The sequence below is a fragment of the Equus quagga genome, chromosome 4, assembly GCF_021613505.1.
Source record: "Equus quagga isolate Etosha38 chromosome 4, UCLA_HA_Equagga_1.0, whole genome shotgun sequence".
NCBI lineage: Eukaryota > Metazoa > Chordata > Mammalia > Perissodactyla > Equidae > Equus > Equus quagga.
In genome coordinates, this window is record NC_060270.1 from 26,124,044 (window position 1) to 26,144,250 (window position 20,207).

At 39.8% G+C, this 20,207-nt stretch overlaps 2 protein-coding genes across 11 annotated transcripts in view; one reads left to right on the forward strand and one right to left on the reverse strand.

The window, feature by feature from the left end:
• The window catches only part of IQCG (IQ motif containing G), a 43,323-nt gene extending 42,250 nt beyond the window's left edge, over positions 1-1,073 (forward strand). Inside the window, exon 10 of one of the 2 annotated variants that reach the window (XM_046657761.1) lies at positions 238-1,073. In XM_046657761.1, coding sequence (XP_046513717.1) covers positions 238-372 — 135 coding nt within the window. In that variant the 3' untranslated portion in view covers positions 373-1,073. The remainder of the gene's footprint in view (positions 1-237) is intronic. The other variant, XM_046657760.1, reaches the window with a different exon arrangement.
• A 174-nt stretch (positions 1,074-1,247) lies between these two features.
• Positions 1,248-20,207, reverse strand: part of LRCH3 (leucine rich repeats and calponin homology domain containing 3) — a 102,121-nt gene continuing 83,161 nt past the window's right edge. For 7 of the 9 annotated variants that reach the window (XM_046658557.1, XM_046658552.1, XM_046658553.1 and 4 more), the window contains 4 exons: positions 19,156-19,274; positions 18,386-18,523; positions 11,630-11,707; positions 4,761-7,907 (listed from right to left, as the gene is read on the reverse strand). In XM_046658557.1, the coding sequence (XP_046514513.1) occupies positions 7,707-7,907; positions 11,630-11,707; positions 18,386-18,523; positions 19,156-19,274 (536 nt within the window). In that variant the 3' untranslated portion in view covers positions 4,761-7,706. The other 2 variants (XM_046658556.1, XM_046658551.1) reach the window with 1 other exon arrangement.

A 20,207-nucleotide genomic window follows, 5' to 3' on the forward strand; every position in this document is an offset into this window, starting at 1 on the left:
ATCAGATTCCTTTTCTTTACTTTTACTCCTTGAGAAGTTTGGAGTCCATGGCTGTCACTCTGGGTCCTACATGACAGGGAGCATTGCTGCAGGGAGAGCACACTTGGCCACTGCCGTGTCTCCGAGACCATTCTTCAGACAGAAGTGACTTCATCAAAAACAATAATTCCTTATGTAGAAAGAACACAGCTTGTCAGGCCTACTATACATTGTCCTCACTTCCCCTTTCTCTTCCAGCTCCAGGCCTGGTGGCGAGGCACGGTGGTACGGAATGAAATTGGTGGTTTCAGATTGCCTAAGAAGGACAAAGATGATAGCAAGGATTCCAAAGGTAAAGGCAAGGACAAGGACAAGCGCAGAGGCAAGAAGTGACTGAGTCACCTTCTATCTTTTCCTCTGGTGTTCTGGAGACAGAGGAGGACTTGAAAGGAGTAAGACTCCTCTTTCACCAGCACAGACAACTCATCTACAGGTTGTTTCTTTGGACATTCCCAGGTGTGCCCTGGTTATTTCACTTTAGTTTTTCAACCCCTGAATTAGGATTATACCATTGATTTAGGGCTTCTTGATATTTTGAAAAAATTTTGCTGGGAAGAAGTATTTCTAGGAGCCTTGTGAAGATTCCTCTCACTTTCTTACCAGAAAAAAAGTTCATGGGCTTAGTTACAGCGATGCATTAAACTTCAGTAATTCCTGTAATGTCTCTGATTTTGTCTATAGTGAAAAAACTCTTATGAGCAAAAGTGAGGTGTTCAGTAGGAATTACAAGATGTTTATAAAGTGTCTAGCATAATATATACACAGTGAAGTTTTAATAAAGGTTGGTTTCTTCCTGCCTCTTAGATTTATTATCACTTTAGTGTTTTTATTGGGGGAGGATGGTGGCATGCGAGACATATCTTATTATAAGCTGCTTCAGCTCCTTTTCTGGGAAATAGGTAGAGATATAAATTACAAATACAAGATAGAAATGAGATGTTAGGATACACAACCTACACATAGTAAAGATGAGGGACACAGGTCCTCTGGAAGACTAGTTTGGAGATTTTTTTTTTTTTGGTGAGGAAGATTGTTGCTGAGCTAACATCTGTGCCAATCTTCCTCTATTTTGTATGTGGGATGCTGCTACAGCATGGCTTTGATGAGCGTTGTGTAGGTTTGTGCCTGGGATCCGAATCTACAAACCCTGGGCTGCCAAAGCAGAACATGCAAACTTAGCCACTACACCACCCCACCGGGCCAGCCCCTGGAGATATTTTTGATAAGACACTGCTTTGCTTACTCAAGAATTCTCACCTTCTTGGGTGTTAAGACCAAAAGAGACAAGGCATGTGAAAATACCTAACCTGTGTTTGGCAGATAGAGCTGATTGATTGTCATTCTTCCTCTCTCCTTAAGAAAAGAATGAGCCCCCTGGGTCATTCTTGCCTTGATTAATCAAAACAGAATGTCTTAGGATGCTAAAGCTTTCCCTACAGCACAGGTGGGAATTTCTGAGAGAAAAGCTGTCCAAACAGGTCACGTGGGTTTCAGGAATTGAGCCTTCTATCTGACTCCAAAATCAGGGCAATACTGATATCTGCACTTCCTTAAAAAAGTACACTTTGACCTCAAGGGCCTCTTACGATGACCCAGTTTCCACTGATGTTCCTTCAGGAATTAGATACCCTTTCATTTTCGCCGAGGAAACCATGCTTTAGGTATGTACATTTTCCAGTCAGCCTTTATTTCATGCTTTTGAAGTGTTGGCTTTTATTTTAATGTCAATGTGTAAGGTGGGATACAGGCGATTTAAAATAACATACATGGTATTGACATATTTATACTTAGAACTTAGGCATTATATTTACAGACATACAAATATAGGACAATGTTTTACAAAATCTTTTACTAATTACATGTTTACAACATTTTCAGTAATAAAATGAAATCTGCTGTAAACCATCTCACTTCAATATGTATATAAAAAGGTTTCTAAATATCCATGTTTTCCTTCATTTCTATAACCATTTAAGCACTTTGTTTTTAAAAATTCATCACACTCATCAGCGTAGTCACACAGCATTAGTCACTGCTACCTGCAGCAAGGAAGAGAACTCACCGGCTCCCTGACTAGCTGTCAGGCGGGCTTTTAAAAAGCTGTTAAAGGAAGTGACCCTACTACAACACAAGCCTCCTCCTCTGTTCTAGCCAAAGCCACAGGCCCCTCCTCCCACGGGCCGTCTCCAGAGTGCTGAGTGTGTCTGAGTGGGAAGGCCCGGGACCTGCGGACTTTATTAAGATCTCTGCGGGCTGGAGGGGTCCCGGATGGGTGGGCACATAGCCTTTTCTTCATTCACACTCCAGCACTGGGAAGGTCGGGGCTTCAGCAGGAAGCTCATAACCGGTCAGGTGGAACTGTTACACAGTCCGCTTCATCTTACACTGGAGTCCAGCAAGGCTACATGTTAAACTTTCTTTCCAGTTAAAAAAAAAACAGATACATACAAAACACTGAATACAAAAATTTTCCAATAAAACCATCATGATTTGTTTTTGCATCTTAACAGCAAAAAGAAATTCAATATATTTGATAATTTTCTTTACCAACCAAAACTGTACACAAATTTTTTCTAACAATTCAAATATAAATTTGAATTAGTTTGATAAAAATACATTAATAAGGTTTCATGCTATGTGTAAAATCTGATGGAAGTTGAAATTTCCATTTATTTCTATGAGAAAATTAGTTGCAAATGTTCCACATGTTGTATTAAGTGTCTTCTGGGATTGCTCCTTGCATAATATGTGACAAACAGTCCTGTCCTTTGCTGAGTTTCACTTCAAATGGCTCTCTAGAATTTGGAGATTGTACTGAGGTTTAATGTTGACTAGAAGGAAAAACACCTATAGTTTAAAAACACACACAGCTACATTCTAAACATGATGGGTCTGTTTGGAACTGAAGTATAACGGGTTCTGGATCTAAGTACTTAAAAGACATGTTCCTGTTGTTCTGTGAGGACCCTGAAGGATTAGGCTTTGAGCTCAATGTATTATAATTTTAAACTTGGACAAGTGGTAGTGTTCTGATGAACTTGCTACCCTGTGAGAACAGGAGAAAACAATATTTTGACCAGATACTCAACATGATTTTATCCAAAGTTACTATTAGATGCATTTACATGATAAAAAGAGAGAGAACATGTTCAAATGAATGCATTGGTAAAGAAAATCCAGAACAGTTAACAACAGAAAAAACCTAGATAACTAGTATCTTCACTTACTCTAATTTACTTGGTTTACAAAGGCAGTGAGTATCAGCAGATTCACTGACAACTCAAAGGGGTTCAAAAGACAGGGGAAGAAAGACCCAGGAGGCTCAAACTTGAATAAAGGCCCCAGGCTGTGTGCTGAGCGCCCTCAGGCCCTTTTACTGCACGCACGACTGAGTCAAGAAGGCACTAGTGGTGGAGCCGCTGGGCTGTGTCAAGACAGAGCTGTTTCTAAGATGCCACAAGGACTTTAATTCAGTCACAGAAATCGGCAGGTACCTGATAGAAATAGAAGAAACTTGGCTTTTCCCGTATTCCTTTTGCTTTGTGTTCATAATCTTCCAGCAGTTGGGGCTGGAAGTATATCTGCTGTAACTGGCAGGCATCCACAGGTCCAGGCATCCTGGGAGCAGCGTGGGGCAGGGGGTGCTCAGTGAAGTCACTGTAAACGACACTGAGGAGTGCCTGCTACCAGCCGAAGGATCTGGAACCTGTGTGTAGAGTGCCTGCTTGTAACGCTGAGATAACAGCAGGATGACGGAACCATCCTCTAAGTGGAGGCGGGCTGGAGCTGGGGGAAAGCCTAGGACACTGGCCTTAAATACAAATCTATGTGTTTCATTGCTTTACTATGCAAAATGTGGGCCTTCTACATTATTTTTGTTTTGCCTTAAACAAAAGTTTTTTTGTCCAAAAAATCCAGTTCTATGTTATTTCTGTTTTGTCTTGGCCAGAACAGTCCAAGTTGTATTACTATAGCTTTTGATTATAAAGGTGGCTGAAAAACACAGTGGAGTCATTACTCCCCCAAATCATACAAATATCCAGCTGGGATCAGTGGTCTCCACGACATGAAACACCTGCAGTGTCTGTTGAAAATGCAGATACCCGGGCCTCACTCTAGACCTAATGAATGAGACTCTGTATTTTAACAAACGCTCCAGGAGATTCTAATGAATAACCAAGTTGAGAAACCAGTGGACTCTAGAGGTCTTGGAAACAGGTAAAGGTAATAGCATGTCTGTGCCTTCACGAGAGCTAAACATCCTTCTGAGAAGACATTCTTTCTGATATGTGAAACAAGCCTGCTCTCGCAGAAAGCACAGCCAGTTTAGGCTTCAGTGCTGAGTTCTTAGTAATGACAGAATTAAGTTTCATTTGTGAAAACCAACCATGTCTTCATAAACAATTCAATGAAAACGGATATAACCTCCCCTAAAATGGAGAAATGAAGCAAAATATTCCTGTTAGGAATCATGGAAACAGTCCCTTTTAAGAACACTTAAGAGCTTTGTTTAAGCAGACGGCTGGCAGCAGCAATCACGGTGTCCTGTTCCGTTCTGGCCAGGCCAGCACCCAAGGTGCTGGAGTCCTTACACAGCAGATAACTGGTGCTGCTGCTGCTTGGGTGGGGCCAGTTCCAGGAGAGCCTGGACCGTCACTGCAACCTGGCTCAAACCTTTCTCTTCTAAAATGTGGAGAGGCAAACATAATTGCTCCTGAAATGGGACAACGTAACATAGAAACAAACAAAAAAGAAAACAGGATGAACATCACAGAACTGAAAAGGAAAAACAAGCATCTCTTCTCTCCCTCATAATGACAAACTGAGATGTGCAAAGTCAGTACCTGGGAAACTGGCCTTTGTTAATAGGAGTTACACAAAGATGGTCTCTGACACTCACTGTCACTTTATTAATATAACTAAAATACATACAGATAATTTTGTAAATTGAAAAATGGACACATTACATACACTTATACATACAACAGAGGATAAACAGAATACTATGGAGTGAAGGCAACATCCTTCATTCCTGGTAAATAAAAGAGCAATGCAGATCAGTAAATGAGGCAGGTGGAAACAGAAAAGCAGTTCCAAGTTATCAGACGGCTCAAGCCTGAAAGATACAACATTGCAGGAGAAAAGTGCTTTGGAAATTTACATACCGTAGGAATGCAAGATGGCTTCCTGCCCTTCCTCCACTATCTGCATTGTGATCCTGACTGAAAATCAGGGCTCTCATACCAGGCAGGGCTCACAGGAAGAAATGGAAGTGTACCCTTGAGATTTAGATATATTTGAGAAACTTTCTCCTACTTTGGGTAATTCATGGAAGGGCCAATCTGAATTAGTTAGAAATCTGAATTACAGAATTAAAAAAAAGAAATTGTATTTGAAAAAGTAAAGTAGTATTATCCTGGTATTTAATGGATTAAATTATGCCAGACAACTATGATATGAGTTTAGTCAGGAACATTTTTTTAAAAGCCATTTTATTGGCATTAGAATGGTTTATAACATTGTGTAATTTCAGGTGTACATTATTGTTTACCAATTAGGAACATCTTAATTACTATGTATTTGAAAAGTGTTTACTTGTTTGCTTAAGGGAATTAAATACTTCTATCTTGTTTGCCTCATTAATTTGTTTGGTTAGTCCTTTCTTGTAAGAGAAAAAGGCATATTAAGAATAACACCTATCAATGATTTTTAAGACTAAATATTCAGAAAGAAAAGAGATTGCTCTCACAAAGGACAGAAAGCGGAATTCTGGTTCCACTAAAAAAAGAGACCATACACATTTACTAAAGAAGACAACTGGATTTTTCTTAGCTTTTCATTAGCACTTACTATCTCATTAGGAAGTTTTACAAAACCGGTTGCAGTAAAAAATATAACAAGTATTTATTTTGAGCAGTTATTAGTACTTGTGCTTCTTACTTTTTAATACTTGATAAACAAGGTAACTGCAATCTTTTGATCTTATAAAACTAGCAACTTTGTAGAAATACTTTGAGTGGCCTGCAAGTACAGATGAACTACTTAAAATGAACCTGCAGGGCTTCCGCTCTTGGGGAGGGAGCTGTTCCCCAGGGCCGATGCCCCGCGCCCTGTGCAGCCCGTGGTTGAGACATTCCCTCAGAGCCTCAGACATTCCTCAGACGCTAACGCTCTCCAGACGCACAGTTCCTTCCAGTTGGCCTAGAGGGAGCACTGTGTGTTCTGAGGAGAATCGCAATCACTCCCCACAAGCACGCACGACATCATGTGTTTTTTATCAGGTGTTTTTTTTTTTTAAAGGGACAAAACTCCACAAAACGGAATGATCTCTGACTAGAGACGTCTTAAAAACAAGACAAACCAAAAGGCCCCAAACTCTGGAAGGCATCACTACAGTAGAAAACGGAAGTGTTCAACGTTTCAGCATTAACAGTAAACAGTTTTTGTAATGTGTTAAATAAGTATCCCATTTAATATGGAAGAAAATCAACGCCATCAGACCCCCAGGCTGACTCTACCACAGGATGTTACGATGTTCCCTGCAATGTCCCTTTGTACTTGCATTCAGCTGTCCAATTTTGTTAACAGAGTTCAGGAGATTCCTGACTGTTCAGACACTGTTTATGAGATCTAGAATCTGAGTGCAACGATAAAGTAGTTTCAGGCATTCGGGCCAGAAGCTAATACACTAAGCATTCTGAAAGGGACAATATTGACTGCCTTGGGTACAGAGACAGCTGACTAATACTTTCCCTGCTACTGTTCAAGTATAATCTCCTGAACACCTATAAAATACAAGTTCACCTATTGAGATGGTTCAAATACACTGGAAATTATGTAAATTCCAATTTTAAATTCTGAAGAGGATCCTAGAAGGGAAGCTCAGTTAAAGATAACAGCCAGTAAGTCTGGCCAGGTGCCTCCTCCTGAAGGGCCAGCCCCAGACCACGTGCTTGCTGGGTTCTATTTCCTATGTACACACTGGGCTCAGAAGAGCACTCCAGTGAACCTACAAGATCTGCAGACCGAACGTTCTGATCAAACTGAAATTATCAAAATTCAATGGCCAGTGCCTTCCAGGTGTCCAGAGAACAAATGCTCAGATGCACCTGCGCCTCCATCTCAGGATCTCAGGGCACAGCTCAGTGCAGAGCTCTAAGTGACCAGGTGCCCTCAAAACAGAAAGGGCACAACTGTTTTCCTTATGAGCAACTGTTGAAAAGGTTCCACAACTCCCAGTTTTAACACTTCTCACAATTTCAACACATGAGTTGTGTTGAGGCATGGAAAAATGGTCAGATGGGAATTTTATTATGTCACTTGGAAATAAAGTTCTACGTCATATTCTAAGAAGAGGCTCAGGATTGTATTAATAGAAATGCTTCAGTGTTTCTTACGATAAGAGAAACAAGGCCACAGGCCAGGAGAGTGGACGAGTGGCCAGGAGAAAAAATGCTGGTCTTTACTCTTTGTTTAGCAATCATAAATGCTTACTAATGTGACGGGCTCCTCATGGGACATATGAGGAAAGGATTTATCTACTTTATCAGTTAGTTCTTTGATGGTCAGGAAAAAAAAGCACATATGTCAATACTTCTGAACGAGAAACAAACCTCCTTTACCAAGCACAGGGATGAGGTGGAAAATCACGGAATGCGATCTTTCAGCTAGAGGGGAAAGATCCAGTAATAAAGCATACAGAGAGTTAACATTAAAGTACAATAAAATGCCACAAAACCCAAAAGCTGGATAGACAGAGAGACAAAACTGGATTCTTCTGAGTGTGCCCCAAGAGAAAGTAGTGTTTCAACAGTTCTTTTAACGCTGAGGTTTAGCTGAAGGATGTCAGAAGGGGAACAAAGACTGTCCTGTCCAAAGTGTGAGCAGCAAAGGAAAACAGAAAAACAGAGTCAGTGGGTCATAAACACAGATTTGAGTACAGAATTCAGTATGATCATCTCAGTCATATTCAAAGAAACACATCCTGTAACATTTTTCACTTTGCTGAATGAAAATAAAATGCTCAAAAACAAAAAACTACAAAGTCCTCTATGTGCTATGCTTGATTTTCCTACTAAATAGCAGAATGAAATTGGCTTGTTGGTGACTAGCACGAACATTCGGGACACAATGAACAGAAGTGGGTGCCGGCCTAGGACTGTGTGAGGCCCGAGAATGGCGAGGTCTGTGGGAGGCAACCTTTTCCTTAACTCTCATTTCTTCCCTATTAGCAAAAGAAGACAGGTCAGAAGGCAGGGACAAAACCTGGGGCAGGTTGAGGAGACGGACATTTTCAGAGAAAGCCAGGTAAATCAAGAAGGGTCAAAGAATGAGGAAAGCCTAATAACCAGGGGCAATGTACCAGCTGGAAGTGGGGGCACGGAATGACTGGTTTGCCTCTAAAACTCAGGTCCAGCCCGTCTGAATCAAGTCCAGTTCACTAACATGCAGAGAATGAACCCACAGCTGTGAGGGGCCTTAGAGAAAACATCCAACACTCCAGTTCCAGAAATTAAAGAAACAAAACATTCTTGGACTTCAAAACAGCAAAATATTCTTTAGTACATAACATATAATGATTCTGGCACATAAGATATTGGACTCAAATAGAAATTTTTATCATTATAGTTTTTTTGAGTGTAACATTTAATAAAAGCATAATAATAAAGAGAATACCCATATGCCCAACCTTATCAGAGGTTTTTAACCTTATTCACCTTATTCTTTAGTGTCACCTTATTCGTTAGTGTTTCATTCATAATTTAACTTGTAAACACTTGAAAAAGTGAGAATACTGAGAAGGGAAAGTGTTTGCCTTTATAGATAGTCTCTGGACATAAAACTTAATATTGAAAGATGTCAGATTCTATGTTATACATTTTCAAAAGTGATCATTATCACTCCTGCTTTCGTTTAAAGTCAAGCAGAGCCAGTGGGGTGTTTCGGGAAAGCAGGGAGGACAAGGGAGAAAAGGGGATCAGGCTGCTTCTTTCCTCCTCCGGCAGAGGGACCTGAAAATGTGCGTTTAAACCTATGAGTTCATATTTATTCATTTTCCTTCACTTCGTTTTCGGCAACTGACTAATTTTTTGCAGAAGGAGCAGCCTAAGAGGAAGCGTCTAACAGTGGTGGTGGTGGTGGTGACAGAGACTGGGGTGGAAGGCAGAAGTGGAGGAGGAAGAGGTGGCCTACGTGGAGTGTCCATTTCCTCCTTCTGGTGGGAGAGGGAGTGGGAGGGAGCACGTGTCAAGAAGCCCAGGCTAACCACCCTGGAAAAATACCTAGGCTTTTAAAATTGTATTTTTTTCTACACTCTGGTAGGAACAGGGCAGGCTGGCCCACAATAAATACTGTTAACTACTGCTTGGCAAATGTTGAATTAAGTGCATGCTTTAAGGCATGCTGTTTTTGTATTTTGCTGACTGACGGCAGGTACATTCTGAAAGAATCTCAGTGTATGGACTTTAAGTCCGAGACAGACGATGGCTCTGCAAAGCTGAGAGTACAGGTACAATGATTGCAGACGCTGGTAAAGAGTACTTTTAACAGCCCGACGGAGGCTGCGTGTGCCAGCCTGTCCTGCTCTGTGGGGCCGTCTCGGCACCCTTCTCTCAGGCACGCAGCGCCTCTTTTAATGGCTCGTTTCTTTCCTCTGGTTCCTGTTCCCTGCACCAACCCACAGCCCACTCTCTTGTCCCTTGTCCTAAGACACTGTGGTGTGGAACTGGGCAGGGGCTGGGCATGCTGGTTAATGTGATGACCAGGTGGGAACATCTCAGGAGGCAGGAGGGAAGCACTGAATGCTAACATGTACATATGAATATTAGAACTTGCTTGTTAATATGGAGAAATGCAGGCTATTTGTTTAGAAATCTGATTAATGCTCTCTTAATAGGTTTAAAAATGGTGTGTTCTAAAAGAGATGATAAGCCTTCAAAAAACAATGATATAAAAATGAAAAATTTACTTTGAATTTGTTCAAAGAAACAAAAAAGGTCCTTGCTAACTAGCACTGAATATAAATTTCAGTTCTTTTATAACTCAGCTTAAAAAAAAATGCACGGGGGCCGGCCCATGGCCGAGTGGTTAGGTTGGCACGCTCCGCTTTGGTGGCCCAGGGTTTTGCCAGTTCGAATCCTGGGTGTGGACATGGCACCACTCATCAAGCCATGCTGAGGTGGCGTCACACATGCCACAACTAGAAGGACCCACATCTAAAAATATACAACTATGTACCAGGGGACTTTGGGAGAAAAGGAAAAAAAAGCAAAAGAGAAAAGTGAAAAATAAATAATAGAATCACAATCTACTTATTAAAAGGAGAAAAACAATCAAGGGAATTCACGCTGGCTAATGTAGATGCTCTGTGAGCCAGGCTCTTTCTCTTCTACTTTGCAACGCGGGAAAGAGCTGAAAGAGAAGGTTGCTCATCAGACAAGTGAGGCTGTGACCTCTCAACTCAGTTAAGAGAGGAATGGGGAACAGGGTAAAGGGAGCGTCATTGTCATGAAAGCTGTTGGGACAAGGGCTTAACTTTGAGAGAAACAGTGGAGTTGTTAAGTCCAGGGGCCAATCCTGGGTTTCTGACAGCTAATTAAGAAGGTGAGAGATAAGTGTCATGTTTTTCTCCTTAAAGGTTGGATAAAAGTATGATGACAAGAACTGTAATGGTTGTAGTTAATGAAAAAAGTATTAAATGGCACCAAGTTATTTCTTTAAATTTATGTATACATCATATCATTAAATGTAGTATCTTTTAAGAGTACCACGATTAGTTTGTTTAACATAATTGTTTTTTAAAAGGGTAATTGAATAAAAAGTGTATCAAGTTCATGTCCCTTAATCACATCTATAAATAAAGTTTAACTATTTGTACTATTAAAGGGCAATAAAGCCATAACTGAGGAGCTTGGAGGCAATAAATCTCAGTAAGAGGACAAGTACCTCGAAATGGCCTCTTGTGTGCTAAATTCCAAGCATCAGAGCTCAGTGGAAGAACTGCGGAAATGTGAAGAGTGTAATTTAGTGAACAGCATTGTTCCAGGGTTTGTTAGTTTGGGTGACGTGCTGTTTGTTAGCTGTTAACAGGAGAGGAATCCAGTTGAAGTGTACACAGTTAACTCTTCTGCTATTTTTGCAACGTTTCTCTAAGTCTAAAATTATTTCAAAATAAACGTTTTTAGAAAGTATTAAAGCAAGTGTTAAAAAGCTGAAGCCAAATGAAGCACCCTCAGTCTGAGATGCACTTATTTTGAAGCATAGACTGTTGTATATGAAGTTGTGTATCAGTCAAACAGTAAGTGGGGATGTTTACGAAAATATCAGAATAACTATTTTTGATTACTTAGCATGAATTACTTATTGCAACATATTTAAATTTATGTGTATGATTTCTTTGGTTGGTCCTTGGAAATAATTACGGAAAACTGCTCAAAAGTATACTGATTGACTCGAGTAACACAAAATCATGTTAGTAATTATCAACTTAGTGCAGAGCCAGTCCTGGAAGATCTTAGATTCTTGCATTTCTGAAAGATTTTAGGAAAATAATACCCAAATCTATTTACGCAACATAAAAAAATTTTATTACCTGAGGTACACCAATTTTTCTGCAAGCTTCTAGGAAATTCTCCACATTTCGCCTGCATTTTGCCATTGTTAATTTAGGCTGCAAAGGAAGGAAAATATGGTGTTACTAGCAAAGTTTTAAAAAATTTGCGAACTTTAAAAATACTCTTGCCAATTGCTTCATAGACTCAATGCTCTAGACCTGAGGGTCAACAAACTTTTTCTTAAAGAATCAGATAATAAAAATGTTAGGCTTGAGGGCCATACGGTGCTCAATTCTGCTGAGAGCTTAAACGCAACCACAGAAAATACATAAACAAATAAGGGTGCCTGTGTTCCAATAAAACCACTTACAAAATAGGTGCTGGCCTGGGGACTGCAGTCTGCCACCCTCTACTTCAGACATTTGGCTTTAATTTTTGTAAGGCAAGTGCTAAGTAGAGAAATTTCAGAGGGGTAGTTATTTAATCTTTTTCCATTTTAAAACAACAGACACTAAAGAAAATTTGGAGGAATAAAGAAAATTAATTACCCATAGCTCTGTCATTCAAATATAATCACAACTAACACTTTGGCTCATTTCCTTTTAGTCCTTTTTAAAGAAGACAATTTAAAAAAAGTCAATAGCCATTGTTCATAATTATGCTACAGATGCATCATGTCTCTATTCAATGGTAATATTTAATTTTTTTAAACATTTGAATTTTAAAAGATTGGATTAAAAAAATCTTTTTTCCAAAGGATGAAAATTTCCCATAGGAAATTTCCCTGATTACTAACTAGTGAGCTTGTTTTTCTGAAAAGATCTCTAATGACTAGAAACATCAAGTTGCATCACATGACCTGAAGTTGTGATAAAAGTTTTTTGCCCAGTGGCTTATCATGGGTTATAATGTAAGAAAGAAATAGGAATCCCATTTCCCAGAATGATTAACAAACTCAACTGTTCAAATTCATCAGCTGGTTCCCAACGTTTAAGCATCAGGCATGGAAGCTAAACATTTGCAGGGAATCTGACCTAGAGTTTTTACAAAAGTCAGCAGATGGACGCCTGTACCATCTCTACAAAAAAAAAAAAGGTTTCACTTCAAAGATGGAACATAATACTCTGTCACAAGAAGAGGGTAAACACGATAAATACAGAACAGTGGTTGAAGGTACTATAATCTTGGCCTGAGAAGGGTAGCAGTGAACAGGACTGGCTTTATCATGAAAGATAAAAAGGCAACAAGTGGGATGGAAGGTGAGTAAAGATTATTTTAAAATTTCAAACTGGAAAACTTTCAAAAAGGTCCAGAAAGAAGCCAGCAATTACTTTTCTATGGAGAGCACCATTTCTTGCCTATGTGAAGTTCTATACCTGAGGTAAAAAAAGTTAAAAAAAAAAAAAAAAGTGAAACATAAATAGGAGAATTGTGATCTACTTAACAGAAGGAGAAAAACCATCCTGGGGTTCACACTGGCTAATTCACACCTGAGCGGGACTCTCTCTTCCACTGTTTACCTGCGAAAGAGCAGGGTGTTCACTGGACAAGTGATGCTGTGGTCTTCTCAACTCCTGGCTAGTTCAGAGAGAGGTAAGGTGAGCTGAGGCACAAGAGAAAAGTCACTGTGGTGAAAGCTACTGGGATAAGGGCTTAACTTTAAGAGAAGTGGGCAAATAAAACACAGGACAACTGCTTTTCACTTAGAAGAAATTTTTCATTGGCTAGAAATTCTTTCTCCACAGACCGGTTTCTCTTTCTGATTGTAGAAATGGAAGTAGAAATAATGGGATATTATGGATAAGACTCTAGCAAAAGAAAGGGATGTGGACATTTAGACCTGTGCAAAAGAAGGATCCCTAAACTTCTGAAACTCTGTCATTCAGATGCCAACATCTATGGGAGGGCAGAGTGAAGGCGGTCTGACTGCAGAGTCAGAAAAACAACTGTGTTTCTGTGCAAAAGAAACGAACGAAAGATAGAGCTCATGTTGCTAAGTTAAAAACCCGTCCAGGCATCACCACCATCTCAGACAAAAAGAAAAGAAAGCTCAGAATAATGATCATAGGGTCTCAGTCGGCATTATCTCTGTGAAGACTACTAGCACCCTAAGACTTAGAAGGTGTCTACGGGGGGTGGGGTGGAGAAGAAAAGAAAATTCCCTTTGAGATTTCCTCTGCTGAGAGATTTCTGATTGATGAAGGGGAAGGGGAGAGGGGAACCATCATGTCTCTCGCCGGCCATTCCTTCCTTTAGCACGTATCTAAATTCCAGGGATGTAGGTCAGTGTTTCACAACTGAGACAACTCCTTCTTAGAGTCTGATGAAAGCTGTGAATCTACTCTTGAGAAGAACACACATGCACACAATTGTAGGGAGTTCATGGAGCCCTGGAAGCCCTAGGAATGCATGAATCCTGGCTATAAATCCCTGTTCTGTACATGTCCAGTGGAACGGCTAGTCACAGGGCCAGGGTGTAGACTCCCTGTCACTGTGGAGTGCAGAAAGACTCAGGACTTTGCCTTAAGTCAAATCCCATAGGAACCTGCTATCCCCAGAAGCTTTTCCAGAGCTTCAGATGATATAACACATGGTGTTGGATAGCCATGTAGAGTCTGTTCTATTTCTATAATGTACAGCCTGATCTGATTGAAATCTCATGCAGGTTTGCAGAAAGAAAGTAATTTCGACAAGAGCATAATCTATACTGAAAGGAAGGAGAAATAAGCAATTTCATTATTCTGGAATTTGAAATGATTTAGAATTTTTTTCAAGTCATCTTCCTTGGTGATATGGTTCATCCAGTGAGTGGTCACATCACAGTATCTGTAATGATTTTTGATGTGATTCAATAGTGCACTTCTAACAACGTGACCTGTACTACTTAACACCTATGCCTACTGACCAGCCAAACAGCAATTTATCATCAATTCTCTCACAGTAACAAAAAAAGATGAATTATAACCTAATGGTTGGAAACACGCATGCCTTAGTGTTTCTTTTAAAATGCCTGGACAGAAGACCTCCCTTTTATAATGAGGTCATTTTTTGAATTGGGGGAAAGAAACCATGGTTCATACAATACATCAAAGTGTTTATTAAGTTACACTCAGAGTGATTAGCCAGTTCTCAAAGAATTACAATAAATCACCACGCATTAACATAGCCCCAAAGAAGCTGCTATGTTTTTTACTTGCATTTAGCTTTAATTTTACATCCTCATCACAAAAAAAACTCTAAGAAAATAGGTTACAAAGCTCTCTGTATGGTCAGAAGAACAAAATATGGGAAGAAATAGTCTAATATGAAGGAGGGCAATTCACATGAAGGAAAATAGATGTAAATATTTACACTGAAATCTAGTACTATAATAGAAACCCTCATTAAGGCAATATTGACTTATTAATGATAATCATCACAATTTGAAAGTAAGGTTTTTCTTTGTTTTGCTTTTAATTAAAATACTAGACAATTTTCATCTGGCTGATTCAAAGTCCATTTTTTCACCCCCTAATGTTATAAAATTACATATTTACAAGTTTCTTCTTAACTTTACAGTTTATTAACCAAAACGATCCCTTCTTAAAAAATTGTGTTTAATAGTCCTACTTGCTTTTAAATGTCAAGGGTACTATTTCATGAAAGACCTTTTTAATTTTAATTAATTAATTAATTAATTAATTAATTTTGGTGAGGAAGATTGTCCCTGAGCTAACATCTGTGCCAGTCTTCCTCTACTTTATACGTGGGACACCACAGCATGGCTTGATAAGTGGTGTGTAGGTCCGCACTTGGGATCTGAACCTGCAAACCCCGGGCCACCAAAGCGGAGCACGCAAACTGAACCACTGAGCCACCGGGCTGGCCTCGTACTTTATTACTTTTTTTTAAAGAGGAATTAATGTTCTTGAAATAACAGATCACTTGTAATTCATCTCTGTACCTTTTGTCCCTGGCAGAATGCCTGGCAATGGACAGGTACTCAAACATGAGTAAGTTTTGTTGCTGGTTTTGCTAGAAAGTTTTAAATGCTCTAATCTCATGTTATTCTCATATTTCTTTGACTGATGAGAAGGTCTATGTGTTTTATTTCTCTAAGAGTTAAATATTTATAAAACAGTTTTCTTTTCCTATACGTATTTTACACTCTTAAGTGGAAGGCACTGTGTTCTGGTGATGGAGGTAAAGAACCTTAGTCACCTTTACTCTCAAATTCCACTTTCTACATTAGCTCCTTGCTACTTCCTAAGTATTTTCCCTGGAAATGAAGAATGAGATTTGTCCTTTTGTTTTATTATTAAAAAATTTTTTTTTGGTTAACTCGTTTGACAGAAACTGGGAAGAACGCAAAGTATGAATAAACCCTTCCCCTGCTGGCGGTACCAAAAAGCACGTCAATTCCTGTTCTCTTAGTCACATCTCTGGACCAAAACCAAGACTTTCAAGTCTTTGGGAGCAGAGTTGACATTGGTAGAGCTACTGCTCCTCTCTGCCTTTTCCACACAGAACTGAATGCCTGTTTTCTAATGTCCCTAAATAAAAAGTGGCTATTTTTCTTAGAAGCAGATGCATGATTCTATTTCTGGATGTGCTAGAGGGAAAGGGCCATCTCAGCCTCTTGGGACTTCGGCAACAAAGTAGCTTTCATAAATGGAAGAATACAAGGCCCTTGGGAGGGATAAACAATTTCCATCTGGAGAAGTAGCAAGATGAATGTCCGGAAGTGACATCGATAGGCCTAGATACGACTGCAACCGAGTAAGGAATTTCTATCAGGAAGTGCCTGCTAAATAACAGCAAATGACCAGAAAACGAGATGAAGTTAAACCTTTTGAAAAGGTGAGACACCATTAAGCATGTTACAAATGCACAGTATCCATTCAGAATCATCAAAAGAGGGTGTCTCAACAATCAAATCTACTGTGGGAACCTTGATGAGATCCTGTGTGTGTGTGTACTGGGGAGGGGAGAGGAGGGAGTGGCTATGAAAGATATTCTTGGAACAACTGGGGAAATGTGAATATAATTTATAGATTCAAGTATTGGTGCCTCACCTAGCGTCCCTTTACCCAGGCTCTGCATCCATCCTCACCTCCTACCCTGGCTCCCACAGGCTGCTAATGGTTTATAGCTGTCCCCTTCTCAGTTTCAGCCTGATTCCACAGGGAGCAGTGGAGTATGAATCACGTCACACTCCCACCTTGAGGCAGGAGAGCTCAGTTCCCATATCAGTCAGTCATTGGCTACGGCCTATGGAGAAGAGCAAGGTGGCCTAGGACAATTCTCTGAAGTATTTAGGGGGTAAAATGTTATGACATTTACAACTTTCATTTTTTATTTATTTATTTATTTTTTTGAGGAATATCAGCCCTGAGCTAACTGCTGCCAATCCTCCTCTTTTTGCTGAGGAAGATTGGCCCTGAGCTAACATTCGTGCCCATCTTCCTCTACCTTATACGTGGGACGCCTGCCACAGCATGGCTTGACAAGTGGTGCCATGTCTGCACCTGGGATCTGAACTGGCAAATCCTAGGCTACCGAAGCAGAATGAGCGCACTTACCGCTGTGCTACCGGGCCGGCTCCCGATATTTACAACTTCTAAATGGTGCAATTAAAATACACACACACACACACACAAATTACAGGCAGAGCAAAATGCAAAATGAGATAAATGTCCGATCTAGGTGGAAGCTGCTTCTTTCAATTTTTCTGAAAGTTTGAAAATTTTCATAATAAACATTTGAAGGAAAAAACAAAAGAGTGTGTCAATCCAAATCTTGCTCTTTTTTTTGTGGGTTGCTATCCTGATCGTCCAGATCCAACAAGCAGTCTAAAGAAAATCTGCCAGTCATCCTGAATGCATCTTCTCCCTCATTTGCCACCTGAGGCTGGTCACCAGATCATGTCAACTCCACCCTTGAAATCGATTCACCATTCTAAACTGCAATTATAATCATATGCTTCCCCTGAGATTCTCTCAGTGTTTCCTCCGTGTCTACACTGTGATAAACTTCTAACTCCCTGACATGCTACATGAGGCCTTTGTCTCACTGGCCCCTGGCTTGCCTCTCTAGCTACGTCCCCTGCCATCTGCACCTGCACTTGTGCAGGATCTATTCTGAACAACCTAAGAATTCCTTGAATATGTCATGATCTTCCCAAGAGCTTCCTTATCCTTTGAACCCAGGAATACTCCTCCCCCTCTGTAGTGCTGGCAAATTCCTACTCACACTTTAAGAATTAGTTCAAATCTGTCTCCTCTGGGCAGGCCTTCTTGCACCCTCTAGGCAGTTAAGTGGTCCCTTTGTTGTATTCCCACAGCACACCTCTTACACGCCTCTCTCTTTTTTTTTTTTTTAATTTTTTTTTTTAAAGATTTTATTTTTTTCCTTTTTCTCCCCAAAGCCCCCCGGTACATAGCTGTATATTCTTAGTTGTGGGTCCTTCTAGTTGTGGCATGTGGGATGCTCCCTCAGCGTGGCTTGATGAGCAGTGCCATGTCCACGCCCAGGATTCGAACTGACGAAACACTGAGCTGCCTGCAGCAGAGCGCGCGGACTTAACCACTTGGCCACGGGGCCGGCCCCTCTTACACGCCTCTCTTATAACATTTATCACACTGCTGTAAGTTATTACTTATATGCCTATTTTTTTTCTCTAGTAGAAGTGAGACCCTGGAAGGCAGGGACTGGACTATTCATATTTGTATCCCCAGCATTCTGCACAATGCCTGCCACTGTACTTAATAAATGTCTGATGAATAGCTAAGATTTTTTTAGCATAAGGAACTTACTACAGCTGGTGAGGGAACGTGAATGCTCGGGACAGATCGAGGCCGCACATGATTGGCCAAATGGCAAAGAACGACGCCGTCGGTTAGGGCTGCTCCCAGATCACAAGGCAGAGATACTTTCAACCGGTACTCAATATGCTGAAAGAACAGGAAAATGTGCAATAGATTAATTAAAGAGTGGCTGACACAAAGACCATGATGGAGTTAGAATGGAATATATTTAATTAGAAATCAAGGATAAAAAGCAAATAAGTACCAAAATCCTTATTTTATCTTTCTGTCCTAGGTCAATAACTTAAGGAGATCCAACACATATGTATGGCAGCCAGGCCACAGTGGTAAAAAGTACCACAAAAGAAATTCATTTACAATTTTCTGATTAAAAACCCCAAAACTGATTCTCTTTCAATTCCAAAATAAAATACTACATATAAGTGTGATATGTGTATGTATATGTGTACATACATATAAATTATTATTACTCTTACACAAATTCTTTACAATACATGGCAGAAAAAAATTTTAAATGAGTAGATAGGGCCAGGATTGAGCTTTACAGAATAACCCATCTTATTTTCTTAGTAAACAGTTGAAAAGGATTTCTTTAATAGCAAAATTTCTTTTACATTCATCATACAATGGACAATACAGCACACAATGGGTACTTGTTGATTCTATTAAAAATTATAAGTCAAATGAACAAGTGATTGCAGGACTATGGTCTATAGCAGTAGCTCTGAAAAAGTGTAATTCAAAGGTAATGTACACACTTTTCGCAGTTGATCTATTAATTCCAGCTCTTCTTCTCTCTGTCTCAAATTCTGTCTTATCATGGGATCTGCAGAGTCAGTGGTAGGTGCAGGAGATGAAAGAAGGGGTGAAGCATGACCTAAAAAAATATTAATACGTAAGACAGAAAGGCGATTGCCAGCGCTGGTAAAATACGCAGAGCTTCCTGCCCCAGTTTCCTTGCAGTCTAGCACACTCCACTTCTCAACTGACTCGCTTAAAAAAAGTTATTGCGGAAGTTTTCAAATATGCACAATAAGAAGGAGAAGAGAATAAAAAACTACCAAATGTCCATTACCCATTTGGCTCAACTACTTTTGTTTGTTTAAGTACATCCATTTAAAAATGTTTTTATTGAAAAATAACAAACATACAGAAAATTACGCAAACAGCTCAAAAATTATCATCACAAAGTGGACACAACCAGTTCAAGAAATGAACATTACTAACATCCAGAAGCTCCTCTCACGCTCTCTGCCATCAGTACCCAAACATTGCTTCTAACACCACAGGTTCTAACTATGTACTTCTTGACTTCTAATACCACAGACCAGTTCTGTCTATTTCAGAACTTTCTACAAATGAAACCATAAATGTATGTATGTTTTTGCGTCTAGCTTCTTTTGATCAACATTACGTTTCTAAGATTTATCCATGTTGTTGTGTATATTAATTTGTTCATTTTCATTGCGTATATGGTATCCCATTGTACAAATATACCACAATTATTTATCCGTTCTTTCATTGATGGACATTCAGTTTGGGGCTATTATGAATAATGTTGCTATGGAGATTTTTGTACACTATCTCTTGGTATACATGTGTACGCATTTCAGAAAGCAGCACTGCTACTCATGGGGCATACAAATGGTCAACACTAGTAGCTAATACAAACAGTCTCCATTCAAATCTACAATCCCGCCAGCAGTGTGGCTCTGATTTGATTTTAAATCTCACTACGAACGCATCTATCAGTTATACTAAAAGTCATTATTTTGGTCTTGAAGTGTTTGTTTTTACCTCCAGTTAACTT